Source organism: Capricornis sumatraensis, chromosome 3 (assembly GCF_032405125.1).
Source record: "Capricornis sumatraensis isolate serow.1 chromosome 3, serow.2, whole genome shotgun sequence".
In the NCBI taxonomy this organism is placed as follows: domain Eukaryota; kingdom Metazoa; phylum Chordata; class Mammalia; order Artiodactyla; family Bovidae; genus Capricornis; species Capricornis sumatraensis.
In genome coordinates this window covers 151,729,465-151,746,293 of record NC_091071.1, presented here as the reverse complement: position 1 = coordinate 151,746,293, position 16,829 = coordinate 151,729,465, and the positions used below count along the sequence as shown (strand labels likewise).

At 52.5% G+C, this 16,829-nt stretch overlaps 3 protein-coding genes across 7 annotated transcripts; 2 read left to right on the top strand and 1 right to left on the bottom strand.

Annotated features, from left to right (window-relative positions):
- The first annotated feature begins 154 nt into the window (after window positions 1-154).
- TUBA4A (tubulin alpha 4a) lies at window positions 155-3,886 on the top strand. The gene is made up of 4 exons (XM_068969630.1): window positions 155-198; window positions 1,971-2,193; window positions 2,468-2,616; window positions 2,861-3,886. The coding sequence occupies exons 1-4, from the start codon at window positions 196-198 to the stop codon at window positions 3,830-3,832; spliced, it is 1,347 nt and encodes a 448-aa protein (XP_068825731.1). The 5' UTR covers window positions 155-195; the 3' UTR covers window positions 3,833-3,886.
- A 1,598-nt stretch (window positions 3,887-5,484) lies between these two features.
- STK16 (serine/threonine kinase 16) lies at window positions 5,485-8,676 on the bottom strand. 4 transcript variants are annotated; one of them, XM_068968106.1, is made up of 8 exons: window positions 8,659-8,676; window positions 8,110-8,299; window positions 7,347-7,566; window positions 6,963-7,096; window positions 6,672-6,792; window positions 6,451-6,546; window positions 5,919-6,040; window positions 5,485-5,812 (listed from the first exon to the last, which is right to left on the bottom strand). In XM_068968106.1, exons 2-8 carry the CDS (start codon window positions 8,193-8,195, stop codon window positions 5,674-5,676), a joined length of 918 nt encoding a protein of 305 aa, XP_068824207.1. In that variant the 5' UTR covers window positions 8,196-8,299; window positions 8,659-8,676; the 3' UTR covers window positions 5,485-5,673. The 4 variants fall into 4 exon arrangements, with proteins under 4 accessions (XP_068824207.1, XP_068824206.1, XP_068824209.1 ...); XM_068968105.1 differs by lacking the exon at window positions 8,659-8,676 and adding an exon at window positions 8,509-8,637; XM_068968108.1 differs by lacking the exons at window positions 6,451-6,546; window positions 8,659-8,676 and adding an exon at window positions 8,509-8,637.
- A 1,513-nt stretch (window positions 8,677-10,189) lies between these two features.
- Window positions 10,190-16,829, top strand: GLB1L (galactosidase beta 1 like). 2 transcript variants are annotated; one of them, XM_068967217.1, is made up of 16 exons: window positions 10,190-10,281; window positions 10,450-10,616; window positions 10,867-11,017; window positions 11,179-11,239; window positions 13,405-13,499; window positions 13,598-13,772; window positions 13,861-13,919; window positions 14,023-14,144; window positions 14,255-14,295; window positions 14,495-14,613; window positions 14,926-15,000; window positions 15,091-15,180; window positions 15,295-15,408; window positions 15,696-15,827; window positions 16,052-16,267; window positions 16,437-16,829. In XM_068967217.1, the coding sequence occupies exons 1-16, from the start codon at window positions 10,213-10,215 to the stop codon at window positions 16,692-16,694; spliced, it is 1,944 nt and encodes a 647-aa protein (XP_068823318.1). In that variant the 5' UTR covers window positions 10,190-10,212; the 3' UTR covers window positions 16,695-16,829. The 2 variants fall into 2 exon arrangements, with proteins under 2 accessions (XP_068823318.1, XP_068823319.1); XM_068967218.1 differs by lacking the exons at window positions 13,405-13,499; window positions 13,598-13,772.

Sequence of the window (16,829 nt, the reverse complement as noted above, 5' to 3'; positions counted from 1 at the left end):
ACTCGCTCTGGCCCCACCCCTCCGGGCCGCCTACCTTTTGGGGGCGTGGCGATTGGGCCGCCCCGCTCCTAGTGGGCGGTCGGAGCGCCTGGGCCCGCCCCCCGCATATAAGAGCGGTGCGGCACTGCAGCTAGCGCAGTTCTCACTGAGACCCGTCACCCGGACTCTACGTGAGACCCACCGCCCGGACTCACCATGGTGAGTGCGGCCCCGCCGGCATCGCGCCCGTCCCCTAAGTTCTCCTCTTCTTCGGGGAACCTCCCTCTAGGGCTGCTCGGGGCCCTCTATCCGGAGTTTCAGGTCTCGAGGTGTTGGAGGGGGATTGCCTTCCCCCACCCCCTCCCGGTGACTTTGGCTGGGCCAAGTTGTCCACTTTCGGATGCTAGGGAGGGTGGTAGAGCGGGGTGGGAATCTTCAGTAGCAGAGAGGAGTCCTCCTGGAATCCCCTCCTGCTCCGCCAAGTATTTGTGTCCTAACCCTCCTGAGGGGAGTCACGCGGTCCCGCGGCCCGTCCTTTCCGCGGTCGAGGGAGACCCCGCTTGGCTGCCCTCCGCTCCTAGCCTCCCCCTCACTCCCAAGTCCCTGGAACTGACCAAACACGTGCTTGGTGCAAGAAGGTGGGAAGGGGTCAGATCACTTGGTTCAGCATCTCCCTTTCCTCCGACTGTGGGCGCATCCCTTCTACCCACAGCACCCCCACCTCGTGACTCAGCACCCCTCTTTTGATCCTGGAGGGGTGGCGAGAATGGGGTTCGGCCTAGTGAGGCGAGCCGGAATCTCTCCAGCCGGAGTCCGTGTGCACGGACGGGCAGAGACAGCTGGCGCTTGAGCGAAAGCGCGGGCCGAGGCCAGGTTGGGGGGAGGGGAAAGAGGTGTGTGTAGGGGGTGGTATTTATAGCCCAGGGACGGGGGCCGAAATCCAATCCTCGCTTTCCACTGGGATGGACCTGGAAAGAATCTAGAAGGGGCAAATACGGGGCCAGAGCGCAGGATGGCGCTCACCCCGCCCAGGGCAAGGCAGGTTACCTTCGGGGCCTCATCGCAGGTTCCGCTTCCTTTTCTGGGTGTTTGCAAACCGTCACCCCGCCATTTCGGTGTCGAAAAGGGAGGCCGCGCCGGCCCTGCTCTGCACCACTCTGGCTCTTCAGAGGTTAATTCCAGACTGGCAGGAATGAGCCTAGGGCAGCGAGTGCCCCAGTGCCCACAACCCTTACTGCCGGTGCCTTACTGCTCTCTGCAGTTTCCGTAAGGGCGCCGCAGTGGATGAACGTGGTGAAGATACCCAGGGTGTGGGGGTAGAGGTGGGGAGAGCAGCCAGATGGGATTGATCCCCAGAGCCAGATGGGATTTAAAGGTGGTGAGGGCGAGGGCATCCTGCTGGCCAGCATGGTCAGTTGATGCCTGACCGGAAGGCTGAGACACCTCTACAGTTCGCAAGAATGAAAGGGACAGAGGGTTATATGATATTCTAGTTGTTCATCCTCAAAGCAAAGAATTAATCAAGGGCCGACCTCTAGCTATAAATTCTTAGCTCTGGAAAACCTTCTGTCCCTTCTCAAGCTCTTTAGAAGCTGATCTGTGGGAGTAGGGATTGGTAACAGCTGAAAAAATCACTTGTCCTTGTCTCAGTGACTGCAGTGTCCGCCTTTCTCATATGCACTTGACCTCTCCGTCCTGCCTGAATGTCCTGTGAATATGGCAGGGTCATATGGAGCCACAGCTCTTACTTGACAAGGTCCCCATGGAGAAGTAGGCTGAGGGAACTGGCCTGCCCTACTGGGTGCCTCCAGTTGGAAAGTCCTATGCAGGAGAGCCTGGGCAGCATGCCAGCCTCTTTGACCTCTGCTCAGGCCCTTTTGCCAACTGAGTCATCCTAACTAACTGGTAGGTGATAGGGTGGGAGAGAGGCTCATGAGGTAAGGACTTATGTATGTGGGGCTTATGTCATGTCCCCTCTCTTTACCCTTCAGCGTGAATGCATCTCAGTCCATGTGGGGCAGGCAGGTGTCCAGATGGGCAATGCCTGCTGGGAGCTCTACTGTCTGGAACATGGAATTCAGCCGGATGGACAGATGCCCAGTGACAAGACCATCGGTGGAGGGGACGACTCCTTCACGACCTTTTTCTGTGAAACCGGTGCCGGAAAGCATGTGCCCCGGGCAGTTTTTGTGGATTTGGAGCCTACAGTAATTGGTGAGCAGAAGAGAGGGTGGAATTAAGGATGTCTAGACCTGGCTTTCCTGGCCCTGCAAAACCCCTTGCCCTGCTGGAAGCTAAAGAAGGGAGGCTGATCGCAGACTGGCCTGGGCAGCAGGTCTGGGTTTCTCTCACACACTGCTATCTCAGGCTGGCAGGAGGATGAATGCTTCCATATATCTGACCACAGCCACCAGGCTGAGGGAGGGAGGTCTGTGCTGAGCATATCCTTGTGGTTTCTGCTCTAACGATGTGATGAATGCCTTTTCAGATGAGATCCGAAATGGCCCATACCGGCAACTCTTCCACCCCGAGCAGCTCATCACTGGGAAAGAGGATGCCGCTAACAACTATGCTCGTGGTCACTACACCATTGGCAAGGAAATCATTGACCCAGTACTGGACCGGATCCGCAAGCTGGTAAGAATTGGGGGTAGAAGGAAGGAAGCTTTTGAAATGATGCTAATGGTCAGAAACATTTTTTTCCAAATCCATTTCATGGAGTCATCTTTAATTATATATGTCCCAGAGCATGCTGTGGCTTTGGGATACTCCTTAGTCTGCCTTAACACCTGAGAAATTTTAGACTTTTGTGAAGCCAGAACATAAGAGATCCTCAGGTCCTTTCCCCACCCACATTGCTCTTTTCCTTCTTGTCTTTCAGTCTGATCAGTGCACAGGACTTCAGGGCTTCCTGGTGTTCCACAGCTTTGGAGGGGGCACTGGCTCTGGCTTCACCTCACTGCTGATGGAGCGGCTCTCTGTTGACTATGGCAAGAAATCCAAGCTGGAGTTCTCCATCTACCCAGCCCCCCAGGTGTCCACAGCGGTGGTGGAGCCCTACAACTCCATCCTGACCACTCACACCACCCTGGAGCACTCAGATTGTGCCTTCATGGTGGACAACGAGGCCATCTATGACATCTGTCGCCGCAACCTGGACATCGAGCGCCCGACTTACACCAACCTCAACCGCCTCATCAGCCAGATCGTCTCCTCCATCACAGCCTCCCTGCGCTTTGACGGCGCCCTCAACGTGGACCTGACCGAGTTCCAGACCAACCTGGTGCCCTACCCTCGCATCCACTTCCCCCTGGCCACCTATGCACCAGTCATCTCTGCAGAGAAGGCCTACCATGAGCAGCTGTCGGTGGCAGAGATCACCAACGCCTGCTTCGAGCCTGCCAACCAGATGGTGAAGTGTGATCCCCGCCATGGCAAGTACATGGCCTGCTGCCTGCTGTACCGTGGAGACGTGGTACCCAAGGATGTCAACGCCGCCATTGCTGCCATCAAGACCAAGCGCAGTATTCAGTTTGTGGACTGGTGCCCCACAGGCTTCAAGGTTGGTATCAACTACCAGCCCCCCACTGTGGTGCCCGGGGGAGACCTGGCCAAGGTGCAGCGTGCTGTGTGCATGCTGAGCAACACGACCGCCATCGCTGAGGCCTGGGCCCGCCTGGACCACAAGTTCGACCTGATGTATGCCAAGAGGGCGTTTGTGCACTGGTATGTGGGCGAGGGCATGGAGGAGGGTGAGTTCTCTGAGGCCCGGGAGGATATGGCTGCCCTGGAGAAGGATTACGAGGAAGTGGGCATCGACTCCTATGAGGACGAGGATGAGGGAGAAGAATAGAACCGCTGCCTGGAGCCCACTCACTATGTTTATTGCAAAATCCTTTCGAAATAAACAGTCTCCTTGCACGGTTTCTCGTCCCTCTGTGAGTGCTTGAGCTTTGCTGCCTTCTCCTTTTGTGCTGCTGCTGCTGTTTCTGCTGCCGCCCTATGTGCTGCTCATGACTTTTTCCTTCCGTGGATGAAGGTTAGACCTGCCAAGGGGCCCTTGCCAGGCCCGGGAAACATGACCCCATGTATTATCCTAGGAGTGCCCAGGATAGGGGGGAGATGAGGACCGGATCTTGGACCTGTCCAACATGAGCCATTAAAGGATTTGAGGCTTCACTTCCTTTCCAAGTAGGAGTTTAAGCCCAGCCGTTTCTGTATTTGAGAGTTAGACTGCTACCCTATTCTTCCTGCTGCTCTGCATTCACCGAGACTGGAAGCAAAGCTTGGCCCAGACACCTCTGTGCGTTTTAAGGGCTTGGGAGTGGGGCTGAGCAGGCCCAGAGTTCCTGGGCATGCAGCCTAGTCATAAGCTTGGGGGCTGGGAGGGAACAAGGGCGATCTCCCAGAGTTGTTTGTGTCCGTGCACCTCCCAGCAGCTTTGCAAAGCTTACTTTTGGTCTTGCTGTTTTGCTGGGGCCTAGGGTTGTGCCATTAAAAGCCAGGTCATCTCCCCTCTGTTTGTGCTTTCTTTCTGGCCTCAGCTTCTGTGCTAGCTGGTGGGAGCCTCCTGCCAGGGTCCTGGGGAAAACTTCAAGGTTGCTAATAGGCACCCCAGGACCCACACTGACGTCAGCAGTTGGGGGGTGGGCACAGTTGGCAGGGGGAGCGTCACTCTCAGGAGCAGGAGATGCCAACCCTGCCCTCCCCTCCCCTCCCTGGTGATTCAGGGACGCAGTGCCCTTCCCGAGGGAACAGGTTTCCAGCCCAGCAAAGGCAGGGCCCCTGTTTACTCAGCAGAGGAGGCAGGAAGTGGCAGCTGGACACTGCCACACCACACAGGCCCCATTAATCATTAACCATGTGTGAACCAGAACCATCTGGGAGAGATTCTGGACTAAAATATCTACTTCCACTCCCCTTGCCCCCAGGCAGAGGCTGGAAACCAGTTGTGTGCTTGTCCCAAAGCTTCCTCAGGTGTCTCCACCCAAAAGCCCTTCCTGGAAAACCAGCTGGGCTTCTCTGACTAAGCTACCCAGCCATGGGAATGAAGAAAGAATGAGGTGAGGGTGCTTTAAGGGGGCCCTTGGCCCAGTTCTTGGCATAGAAACCAGCTCAGGCCAGAGCAGTTTGAAGTTTTTGACTAAGACAAGCTAGGAGAAGTGCCCACTCTCCCACCAGCCAGATCTAAGGTAGGGACACCTGCTTCCAAATGTGGAGGGATGGTCACGCCACTCCTGAGGCTTTGCCAGTCCCTCTTCTCTCCAGGCTCTCCCCCAGAAAAGGCAGCCAGCCTTTGGGCGCCCTGCACCTCCTCTCACTCCAGGAACAACGAGACTAAGATCACACCAAGTTGCTTTCACTTTATTCTTGTTTTATACATTCTCCTGCCCCCAGATTTGGAAGCAGATCATGATGTGTGCTCAGCAGTCCTGCTCAGAGCCTTGACTATATTCTACCAGTTCCCCTCTCCCCATCCCCCACTCCCACCCAGGCAGGCCTCCAGTCCAGTTACTGCTCTTGGGGGTGAGAGAGCAGAATCGGAGACAAAAGACCGAGCAAACTGTCCCAGGCCCCAGCTGCCCCCAGTGACAAGGGCACGGTCCTGGACTGAATGGATGGAGATTCTACTGAGGGAGGGCGGCTCCTTGCCAAGGCACAGGGGCCAACTTCTCAACGTGGCCACGGGTTTGTTCAGATGTGGGTAGTGTGCTCGTCCCGAGCTGAGGGCTGCAGCACCTCCAACTGACTCAGGAGCAGAGGAATGTGAGGGCGCTGCTGGGGGTCCACAGTCATCATTGAGGTCAGCAGCTGCCGCAAGGCTGAAGAATGCCTGCAGAAGGAGGAGGGGACCGTGAAGGAGGCGGCCGCACGCTGTGCTCTGACCCCTGCAAACGGAAGGGAGGAGCCTGGAGTGCCCCTGCTCCTTTCAAGCTCACCTGGGGCTCTGCGGGATGCTGAGTTGGTTCTGCACTGCAAGGGCCACGCTGTCACCCTTCTGGAACACCATGTCGTAAGGGCCTTCCCCAAACATCATGGCATATAGCACACAGCCTAGGGACTGAGCATAACTTGGTTATTCCTTGGAAGAGGACCAATGGAGTCATCTCTCTCTGTTTCACTCTGTAGTGAAAGGAGGCTACAGTATGCAGACTTCAGTCACGTGACACCACCAGGGCCTCAGAGAAACTGCCAGTTAGCTGGAGGCCTCTGCATCTTGTGCTGAGCCGCTGCCTCCAGCCCTGACATTTAGTTATACTTATCCTGCTCAAAGGGCAAGATTGTATCACTTCCTGAGCAACTGAGTACAGTGTCAGTGACAGTTCCCAGGAAGGAAGTCAATGGGGGAATTGGGACATACATGCTTCCTGGGGCCCCATGCACTGGAAACCAAAGACTTGCTCCTCCAGTTCACAGCAGCTACAGAGCAGCACTCCTCCCCTTCCATGTTCCCACCCACACGCTCCTCACCCAAACATCAGTCCGCTCATCGATGACACAGTGGCTTTGCACGGAAAAGAGCTCCGGGGCCCGGTAGGAGATGGTGCACCGCTGGGCTGCCCAGTCCTGGAACAGTGGCCCCAGAGCTCAGAAGCAGGGCACAGGTTTTGGTCATGTGACTAAACTGGGGCATGTACCAGAAGGGGTTGAGGATGAGGAAGAGATGGGCAAAGGACTCTGGAAACTCTTACCTGGAGGGCCAGAGCCTGGCGGGAGCCCTCCACGTGGATGCATGCTTGATTCATGGACCCCAAGTCCATCAGAACCGGCTGCCCCTCATCGCCAAGCAAGATATTGGTGGGTTTCAGGTCCCTGCAGGGAAGTAGAAATGACCCATGAGCATCCCTGAACCAAAAGCCCAGGATCCTAGGGGGGCAAAAGAATCACGGGGACTGTTCCTGGAGAAGAGCACAGAGATCTCTCATTTCTCTTCATGAGGCTCTTCCTTTCTGTCCAGCAAGTACATGGAGCCTCCCACTGACCTGTGGGCATAACCCTTGGTGTGAATAGCCTCAAGGCCTCTGCAGATACCCAGCAGCAGCTGAATGATTTGCTCTTCAGTCAAGAAGTTGCCTTTGTCCTTCAGCTTTTCTATCTCATTCCACAGCGTACCTCTCTGCAAAACAAGTTTCCCCGCAGCTGATGTTTTTAGCCTCTGCTCCCTGAGCCTGATTCTTTCCCTATGTCAGAATTTATACCAATTTCACCACACACCCTACAGCCCCAGGTGGGTTCCTTAAACCCCAAATCTGAAATGCTCAAACCAGAACATGACCTCTGCTTCCTAATGTGCTTGAGTGCTCATAATAGCCCTTGGCACACACCGCTCTGTTGCAATCCCCTCCATAGCCAGGAGACTTTCTGACCTTGAAGAAGGGTAGCAGCAGCCAGGCCTCATGTTTAGTGCCTCGCTCTCTCAGACAATAAGCCACGAGGTGAAGGATGTTGGGGTGATGGAAGAGGCGATGCATGTCTGCTTCTCGTTGGGCCTCCTCCCGGTCCTGCTGCTCATGACACAGGATTCGCTTCAGGGCGTAGAACTGTCCATCATGTAACCCCTCCACTAGGTCCACAAAGCTGAACCCACTGTGGGCCAAAGGGGTCAGTGAAGGACCAAGGTCATCTCCCATACTGCTGGGATCCAGAGGAATTCCCTGGGAAGAAGTGCGAGGGGAGAGGGGGGGTGTCTCCCATTTACTAGCAACCCTCCCAAGGTGTGACTCTAAAAAGAAGTCTGAAGATTATTCACATAGAGCAAGGACATAGTCACTTTCTAGGTCCTATGGTCTTAATGCAGGGCTTCAATAAATACTAAATAAATAACAGCCAACCTTTATCAAGTGCTATTAATCAGGCAATACGAGAGGCACTTGATACGAATTATCTCATTTAGTCCTCACAGCCCCATCATTGAAGCAAAATTAGCTCTAATAAGCAGATAAAGCAACTAGGGCTTATCAAGGCCATACATGGCGACTCTAGGAAGACTGGTTCCACAATCCACTTTCTTGACCACCAAGGAGCTGGGCTCCGTCTGGTGAATTAGAGGCTCTGTGCCCCTATCTTGTGCTGACTGCTGTCCTTCAAACACCACAATTCTTGGGACTAAATGATTTCCAAAACACTCACCCCTCCCCCAGTTTATGGATGAAGAGGTAGCGCTTATGGTCAATGGTGACAGTTCCCCGAGAGCAGATGCAAAGCGCGTGGCCCATAGTGTCTCAGTCATCCTTCTCAAGGACGGTCTGAAGCTGCCAAAGGGTTCGTCCAGGTCGAGTGGTCTCTTTCAGGCAAGTTGCTGGGGCTCCAGCAGATCATGCTGGAAGGAAAAGAATGGCAGGTCATGGGCGGGGCACAATCCAGATGACCCCCCCTAAAGGGCCAACGTGAAGCGCTCAGGCCCAGGTCTCCGAACCTAGAGAAAATAAGCCCTGGCAACGCCCGCTCCAAGAAGGCTCGGGTCAGGTGCCTTAAAAAGGCCCAGGCCCCGCGGCGACTCCCAGGCCACTTCCTCCAACCCCGGCCCACCTTCAGGCAGCCCCTCACTCGCACACCACGTTGGGCTGTAGAGGCAGGGCACGGGGTAGATCCGGAGAGGAATGCGAGGCCTGGACCCACCGCTTGCAGAACCCACTCCAGGTCTCGGTCTGGGTGGGCCAGCCAGGACACCACACTCACCCGGCTTCAGCGGGAGGGAAGCGCCAGGGACCGGAAGCAGTAGTACGTCATCAGTCCGCGCCGGCGTAACGGCCCGCAGTATCCTAGCAACCGCTGAGCACTAGGACGATGTGGGGGCGTGGAGCTGAGAGGCCGGGGGCGGGTTAGGCCTGGGGGAGAACGGGTCCCAGGACCCGGGTTGAGGGTTCCCCACCTGGCCTGCAGTGAGGGTCAAGACGCAGGCACCTACGTCAAAGGGGAGCAAAGGCGGGCTCGGCCCGAGGCCCCCAGGACCTGCCTCTCCCAATGCCAGAGGTAGGAGGCGTCATACCTCCCGTGCACCGGGTGGCTGACTGGGGTCCAGCCTGGAGGTGGATGCTCAGAGGGGGCGGGAGCTGGCAGTTTGCACCCCTTTGCAGCTCTGATCAGTACAACCTTGGGGGCTCTGGCCTGTATCTTATTACCGTAATCACAGTAGTTAAGAGCTCAAGCTCTTCAACTAGACTAGGGTCTGAATCTTAATAGCCCATTAGCTATGTCACCTGGACAAGTTACTTAGCCTCTAGGAACCTCACTTTCGCTAACTGTAAAATAGGTGTAAGAGTACCTAAAGTTAAATGCATGAACTCTGAGGCCAGACTGCCTCATTCAAATCCCAGCTCTACTAAACTAGTTATGTGACCTTGTTAACGGGCTAATATTTCTATCCTCCAATCACCTTATCTGTAAAATGGAGATTATTATCTACTTCATGGAGTTGTTTGAAGATTAAATGAGAGGTGAAGTGCTTACTATAGCGATTGATGCATAGCCCTGAGTAGTGTCCATAAGCAGAAATAACAATAATAACTATCCTGGTCTTCACATCCCAGGCTTGGGACTGTGAAGGCAGTGAGTGATGGAAATTCACAGATTTCCAAACCTTGGAACTTTGATGTCTCTTGCCCAGGCAGGGGTAAATTGGAAAGGGGCGCACATCCAAAGATGATAGGATGGCCTAGATGGTCTCTTTTGTTGAAACAGGACAGGATTCTCTAGGAAGAAGATTCCTCTTGTAACCTGATCCCCACCCCAACTCCCACTCCCTTTCATATACTGAGAAGATAACCTCTGGTTTCCCTTGGGTCTGAACCTAGATCTGACATTCATCTAGATTTAACCTGCTGTGTACTGAACCCTGTGATAGCAGCAGAGGACTCAGGATGGACAAGGCTCTCCCTATCCTCAGGGGGCTCAGTGTAGTAGAGATCTACTTCTCAATCCTGAATGTGCTCGGAGCACCCGGAAATCTTGTTAAAATACAACTTCTGATTCTACAGGTCTGAGGTAGGGTCTGAGACTCTGCATTTCTAACAAGCTCCCATGATGAAGCTGGTTCATGAACCAGTAGCAAAATATAGAGGGGCTTACAAACTAGTAGAGTAGCAGGCAGTTGCAGGCTGGAGACAAAGTCCTGGCTAATCGCCCGACAACTTGCAGTGGTCTCCGCCCACTTGCTCGCTGAGGTTCTCTCCCAGGAATCTGCCACGTGACCGTCGGACCACCGTCTCTGACTGGAAGAGCCCCGAAAGCGCCATGGCTCCCAAGAAACCGCTCTGCCTTCCCTCCCTGCTGCTCCCGCTCCTGACGCTGCTGCTGCCCCAGGTAGAATGGGAGAATCGAACCAGCCGCTGGGTGCGGTGAGACAGGCGGAGGAGAGAGTGAAAGTGAAAACAACAAAATACTGGGAAGGGCTAGTTCTGTCTCCTCTGCTTTTGGGAGACGCTGACCCCAGACTCCAGACCCCTGTGAGCACGGTCTCTCCCCTTACAGGCAGACACTCGGTCTTTCGTAGTGGATCGGGATCATAACAGATTCCTCCTGGACGGGGCCCCTTTCCGCTACGTGTCTGGCAGCCTGCACTACTTTCGCGTACCGCGGGTGCTTTGGGCAGACCGGCTTTTCAAGATGCGAATGAGTGGCCTCAACGTAGTACAGTTGTAAGAAGTGCTCATGAGAGTCATGGAAGGGTGGGATTCACTCCTCCTACCATGCCCTTAAGAAGGGGACCAGGACAGGAAGACTGGCTGGGTATGAGGATTGTAGCTCCAGGGCTTCCCTGCCAAGGGTGGGAAAGGGGAGGGCCAGGACCTCCTTCCCACAGCTTGCTGGAGATTTCTGCAGGCCTGAGCCCCTTGGCTTCCCTGGCTTCTCCCTGTCTTGGGCCCTGTTAACCTCTTCCTTTTTCAGTTATGTGCCCTGGAACTACCATGAGCCAGAGCCTGGGGTCTATAACTTTAATGGCAGCCGTGACCTCTTTGCATTTCTGCAAGAGGCAACTTTAGCGAACCTGTTGGTCATACTGAGACCAGGACCTTACATCTGTGCAGAGTGGGAGATGGTGAGTTAGTTGGAGAAGGGATAGAAGCAAAGCTTCCCATGTGCCCTGACTCTGGGGCCACTTCCATCACTACCCTCAACTTCCTCCCTTCTTACCTACCCTATTCTACTCTCACACAACAAAGCCCACTCACTTTTTTGTTGTCTTTATGTTTGTCTCAGGGGGGTCTCCCAGCCTGGTTGCTTCGAAAGCCTAAAATTCATCTGAGAACCTCAGATCCAGGTGGGTAGAGAAAAAAAAAGACTGGACTCAGAAAAAAGCAAACAACAACAAAATTGGTCATTTGGGTACCCAAAACAGAGATCACTCATTCGAATTATTTACTGTTTTAATCATGCCCAGCAGGATGCTGGGAACTGGGGGACCAGAGGACTCAGTGTGGAAGACACATTAATTAAAAAAAAAAAAAAAAAAAACCTATGTAAGATTATTTTAAAAATACTACACAAGAAAATGGACAAGGAGTTGAGATAGTAAGTAACAGGGCCTCTTTAGGTAGGAAAGCCAGAAAGGCTTTTCTGAGATGATATTTCAGTTACTCTAGGAAAGGGAAAGCACTGGTCATATGAAGAGTGAAGTCAGAATGACCAGGTAGAGGAATGGCGTACTTTTCTGGGGGGAGGGCAGTGCTGTGAGTCTTGTGGGATCGTGGTTCAGATAAGGGATTGAACCTGGCCCCTTGGCAGTGAAAGCTCAGAGCCCTAACTACTGGACCACAGGGAATTCCCAGGTATGGTATGTTTTAAGGCCCAGAGGTAGGACAGAACACTGTTATGAGTGAGGCCAGCATGCCTGGAACACAGCGGGTAAGGGGGAGTAGTGTGAGTAATTGGAGCTATATAGTGAGTGTTAATGCAGGACCTTTCAGACCATTGTAAGGGGTTTGCCTTTTATTGTAAGCACGGTAGAAAGTCATTGAAAGAGTTTAACCAAAATTATCTGATTTGTTTTCAGACTCCGTTAGCCTGGATGTGGAAAATGGATTGAGGGGAGCAAGGGTAGAGGTGGAGAAACTGAACTGGGAGACTATGATTGTAGTTGAGGAGAGAGAGATGGCTCCTGGTTGTGGTAGTGGTGGAAATGCAAAGAAGAGGGCAGAAATGAGCTATAGGTTGGAGATAAAGGTCAACAGGACTCAACTGACAGATTTTGATGAGAAAGGGAGCAGTGGCAGAGGGGCGGGAGGACAGTATGGGTAAGATGAGGAAAGAAGGGAATTAAGTATCCAGCCAGTCAAGGTGGTGGAGCCATTTACTGACTTAGGGAAGACAGAGAAGACTAGGGGTGGCAAAAGATCAACATTTGGAGGAAAAACAATAGTTCTGGTCATGTTAAATTTTTATCATTCAAGGGATGCGATTTAATGTATGCTTGGATTAAAGGAGGCAGTGCAACCTGGCCCTCCTTTATACAGAACACAAAATGTAAAGGAATTAAATGTTTTAAGAATATAAAGATAGCCTCTAAAACATCTTTCATTGACTCCACCTTTGAGAGTCCGCTGTCTTCTAGGCATTGTCCTCAATGACAGGGATGCAGCCGATGAACCTGACAGACGAAGGTTCCTGCTCACTAGTAGGGGAGACCGACAGGAAACAATTACAGACAAACGCTTAATTTTAATTTCTTAAGCACTTGAAAAGGGAGTACGAGGCGATGTGAGAGAGTGTAACGGGGAATCTACCCTCATCTAGGATATCAGAGGTTTTCTTGGGGAAGTGAAATGTAAGTTGAGACCTGAAGCCTGAGTTGGAGTCACCTAGGTAAGGAGCCAGAGGTCATGCATGAAGACCCTGAGGGTGAGTCAACAAAAATCACCAACAGGAGTTGAGAGTTGAAGGCATGCCACCTCATATAATGATCTTTCATTTGCTGACTTAAATGTCCTGGACTGGCAGTTCCATCAGGTGTGGGTCAGACATTCTACAATTTTGTGAATTCCCATGCTACTTCATACCTGAGTCTGGTGGGAGCCTGTAACCCCTAGAGTCCATGGGGTCACAAAGAATCAGACGCGACTGAGCACACAGGCACACAAGCGTGTGTGCTATGTCATAGCAATCTCAAGTGTATATTACATATGGTTACGTAATAGCTCCATGTGATGTGTTTTACCATTTTTTTCTGACATTTAAAAAATGAATTCTCAAGAAACACTGCTTTGTTTCCTATGCTTAAATTTCATTGCCATGCAAATATACAAGTGCTTAGGGTTCAGAGTTTCCTCTGACAAGTCATTGCTTCCCAGACGGAGTTATGGACAAGTGGGATGGCACACAGTGCTTCCCTGAGTTCAGGCGGCACTCAGGATGCTCGCACTGATGCTGTGGGTGGGGGCCAAGGAGGTGGCAGTGTCCTCACTAGCAGAGCACTGCCCCTTCCTTTAGACTTCCTTGCCGCAGTGGACTCCTGGTTCAAGGTCTTGCTGCCCAGGATATATCCATGGCTCTACCACAATGGGGGCAACATCATTAGCATTCAGGTACCAGTGGAAAGTTGACTGGGCTAGGGGAAGGAGGTGCCAGTGCCCTTAATTTCTCCACCTCAGAGCTGACCTCCACTTTTCCTTTCCCCTGGCAGGTGGAGAATGAATACGGTAGCTACAGAGCCTGTGACGTGAGCTACATGAGGCACCTAGCTGGGCTCTTCCGATCGCTGCTTGGAGACAAGATTTTGCTCTTCACCACAGATGGGCCTGAAGGACTCAAATGTGGCTCCCTCCAGGGACTCTATACCACTGTAGATTTTGGCCCAGGTCTCCCAAGCAAGGGTTCAGAATGAAGTCTGGGAAAGGGGCACCTGTTTCATGTTGCTTACCTTGCACCTTTGCCTCCTTTCTGCAGCTGACAACATGACCAAGATCTTTGGCCTGCTTCGGAAGTATGAACCCCGAGGGCCCCTGGTGAGGAGCCAGAGGGGAGGCCAATCAAAGCAAGAGGCAGCGTGGGGAATGGGTGGCGCTCAGGTCCCATCTTGCTCACAGCTCCTTTCACTTCACACTCTAGGTGAACTCTGAGTACTACACAGGCTGGCTGGATTACTGGGGCCAGAATCACTCCACACGTTCCATTCCAGCTGTAACCAAAGGACTAGAGAAAATGCTCAAGTTGGGAGCCAGTGTGAACATGTAACTGGAGGCACTGGGGCCAACATGATATCTGTAACTGGGTGTTAGGGATGAAGGTTAAGATTCAATGGGTCAGCTTCTACCTTTCCCCCCACTCTCCCCCACTTCAGGTACATGTTCCATGGAGGTACCAACTTCGGATACTGGAATGGTGAGTCTAGATGGTCTCTGGGGTGGAGGCAGGGAGGCAGCAAGGAATTAGAGAGTCTGAGGAATGTGTCGATTAGGATATCTAGAAGCTGGATATGGCTACCACTGTCCCTTCTGAGAGCAAAATTCTCTGCATGAATTTCTTTGCTTAGGCCTGTCATCTGAACGATGCATTGAATTAATTAAATTGGTTTGACTAGGTGCTGATGAGAAGGGACGCTTTCTTCCAATTACTACCAGCTATGACTACGACGCACCCATATCCGAAGCAGGGGACCCCACACCCAAGCTTTTTGCTATTCGAAATGTCATCAGCAAGGTGCCCTACCACTTCATTAAGTGCCAAAGGCTTTTACTAATTTAGGGGGAGGGGTGCCCAAATTGTTTGTAAAGGGGTCCCATAAGTCAATGATTGTTGTCTGGACCACAAAACCCTCTGAGCAGCCTACTGCAGCATTTCGCACTCAGATGGGACTTCCTGGGGAGATACAAATACATACAATATTAGAGAATCTTCATGACCCCTGAAGCCCTTCCCTGGACCCCTGGTTAAGAACCCTGCACACTAGGGTCTTGGAATAGGGTTTCTTTGTGTGCTTTTCCTATGGCTCCTGAGAGAATTTGGGCTCAGTTCCAGGAAGTTCCTTTGGGACCTTTACCCCCCCCCAGCCCCAAGATGATGCTTGGACCTTTGACCCTACACCTGGTAAGCTCCTCCCCATTATTCTCTGATTCTGCCCAGCCCTCTATTCTGAAAGTTCCCTTATATTCTGATACTTTCCCCTTATTCTAATAGGATGGGAATTTGCTGGACTTCTTAGACTTCCTGTGCCCCCAAGGTCCCATCCATTCAGTCCTGCCAATGACCTTTGAGGCTGTCAACCAGGTAAAGCATAATCCACCAACAGCTATACCAAGGGTCCCCCGAGTTATGCGTCTTCCCCACAGTATCCTTTCTTGTCTCTCAGCACATCTTATTTACTCGTTCTTCCACACCTAGGTCCATGGCTATATGTTGTATCGGACCTATCTGACCCATACTGTTTCTGAGCCAACACAACTCTGGGTGCCAAATAATGGAGTCCATGACCGTGCCTACGTGATGGTGGATGGGGTGAGAACCTAATTCCAGGCTACCTATGAGCCCATTTCCTTTCCTCCCCAGCAAAGTTTCCGGTATCTACCTTTTCCCATTGCCTGCTCACATTTGCAGAGGATAAGGTGGGATGAGGAAGAGTTTGACAAAGGATAAGGTTCTAGAAGGAACTGACAGAAGGGCTTCGTTCTCTTTGCCCTCTAAATAATAGTGTCTATTATTAGTGTCTATTAATGTAGCTTCCTGGGTGGTGGCCAGAAGCTAGATGCTGAGCCGCTCCCTTTCACAGATATTCTCATCCACAGGTGTTTCAGGGTGTTTTGGAACGAAACATGGAACATAACCTATTTTTGATGGGGAAAATAGGGGCCACACTGGATGTCCTGCTGGAGAACATGGGGAGGCTCAGTTTTGGGTCTAACAGCAGTGACTTCAAGGTGAGCTCGTTTTGCCCACTCCCTCGCCCCCATACTCTTCTTTCCTGAACTCCCTAGAAAAGATGAGGGCCTAAAGGAAGAGCTACAGCCTTAGGGCTTAGAGAGCAGAGCAGCAGCTGGTGGGGGATCTGGACATAGCCACTAGGTGCATTCCAGGGCTTGCGTAGCAGTAGTCTGGCCTTAGAACTTAGTAAAAGATGATTTTTCATTTGCCTTCTTCACAGGGCCTGTTACAGCCACCAATTCTGGGGCAGACAGTCCTTACTCAATGGCTGATGTTCCCCCTGAAAGTTGACAATCTTGTCAAAGAGTGGTTTCCCATCCAGCCGCTGAAAAGCTCACATCCTCAGACCCCCTCCGGCCCCACCTTCTACTCTACCACCTTCCCAATTTTAAACTCAGGCGGGGACACATTTCTGTTTCTACCTGGATGGACGAAGGTATTGCTGATGGTGGGGGTGGGGTGAGAGGTAGGGTGGTAAGAGGGGAAAACCATGGAAGAAGGGAGAGCACAAATTATTCCTCTGATTAGGAAACCCCCCCACCCCCCAGCAAGGGGATAATTCTACCCCTCTGAGAGCTGATCCTTTCTTTTCCTCTACTCCCCAGGGCCAAGTCTGGATCAATGGGTTTAACTTGGGCCGCTACTGGACAAAGCGGGGGCCGCAGCAGACCCTCTATGTGCCAAGACCCCTGCTGTTTCCCAGGGGAGCCCACAACAGAATCACGTTGCTGGAGCTAGAAAACGTGCCTCCTCAGCCCCAAATCCAGTTCCTGGATAGGCCCATCCTCAATAGCACCAAGCACAGGACGTACATCTATTCCCTCTCAAGTGCCTCTGAACCAATGGAGTTAAGTGGGCACTGAAAGAAAGATAATCCTTGGATGTGGGACAAGCGCAGTGGGCAGGATCCATTCGTGCTAGCCATGGTGACCGTAAGGAAACAAAGGCCACGGGCCTGAATGGAAGTACAAGTGCAGTTTCCTTGCCAAACTTTATTG

Excerpts from the sequence above, each read along its gene's own strand:
- STK16 (XM_068968106.1), bottom strand. The coding sequence starts at position 8,195 with ATGGGCCACGCGCTTTGCATCTGCTCTCGGGGAACTGTCACCATTGAC. Across the intron at positions 6,547-6,671 it reads GCCAGGCTCTGGCCCTCCAG|GACTGGGCAGCCCAGCGGTG; the intron begins GTAAGAGTTTCC and ends CCACTGTTCCAG. Across the intron at positions 5,813-5,918 it reads AGCATCCCGCAGAGCCCCAG|GCATTCTTCAGCCTTGCGGC; the intron begins GTGAGCTTGAAA and ends CTCCTTCTGCAG.
- GLB1L (XM_068967217.1), top strand. The coding sequence starts at position 10,213 with ATGGCTCCCAAGAAACCGCTCTGCCTTCCCTCCCTGCTGCTCCCGCTC. Across the intron at positions 14,145-14,254 it reads TTGGGAGCCAGTGTGAACAT|GTACATGTTCCATGGAGGTA; the intron begins GTAACTGGAGGC and ends CCCCCACTTCAG. Across the intron at positions 15,181-15,294 it reads CCTTTGAGGCTGTCAACCAG|GTCCATGGCTATATGTTGTA; the intron begins GTAAAGCATAAT and ends TTCCACACCTAG.
- TUBA4A (XM_068969630.1), top strand. Across the intron at positions 2,194-2,467 it reads TTTGGAGCCTACAGTAATTG|ATGAGATCCGAAATGGCCCA; the intron begins GTGAGCAGAAGA and ends ATGCCTTTTCAG. Across the intron at positions 2,617-2,860 it reads TGGACCGGATCCGCAAGCTG|TCTGATCAGTGCACAGGACT; the intron begins GTAAGAATTGGG and ends CTTGTCTTTCAG.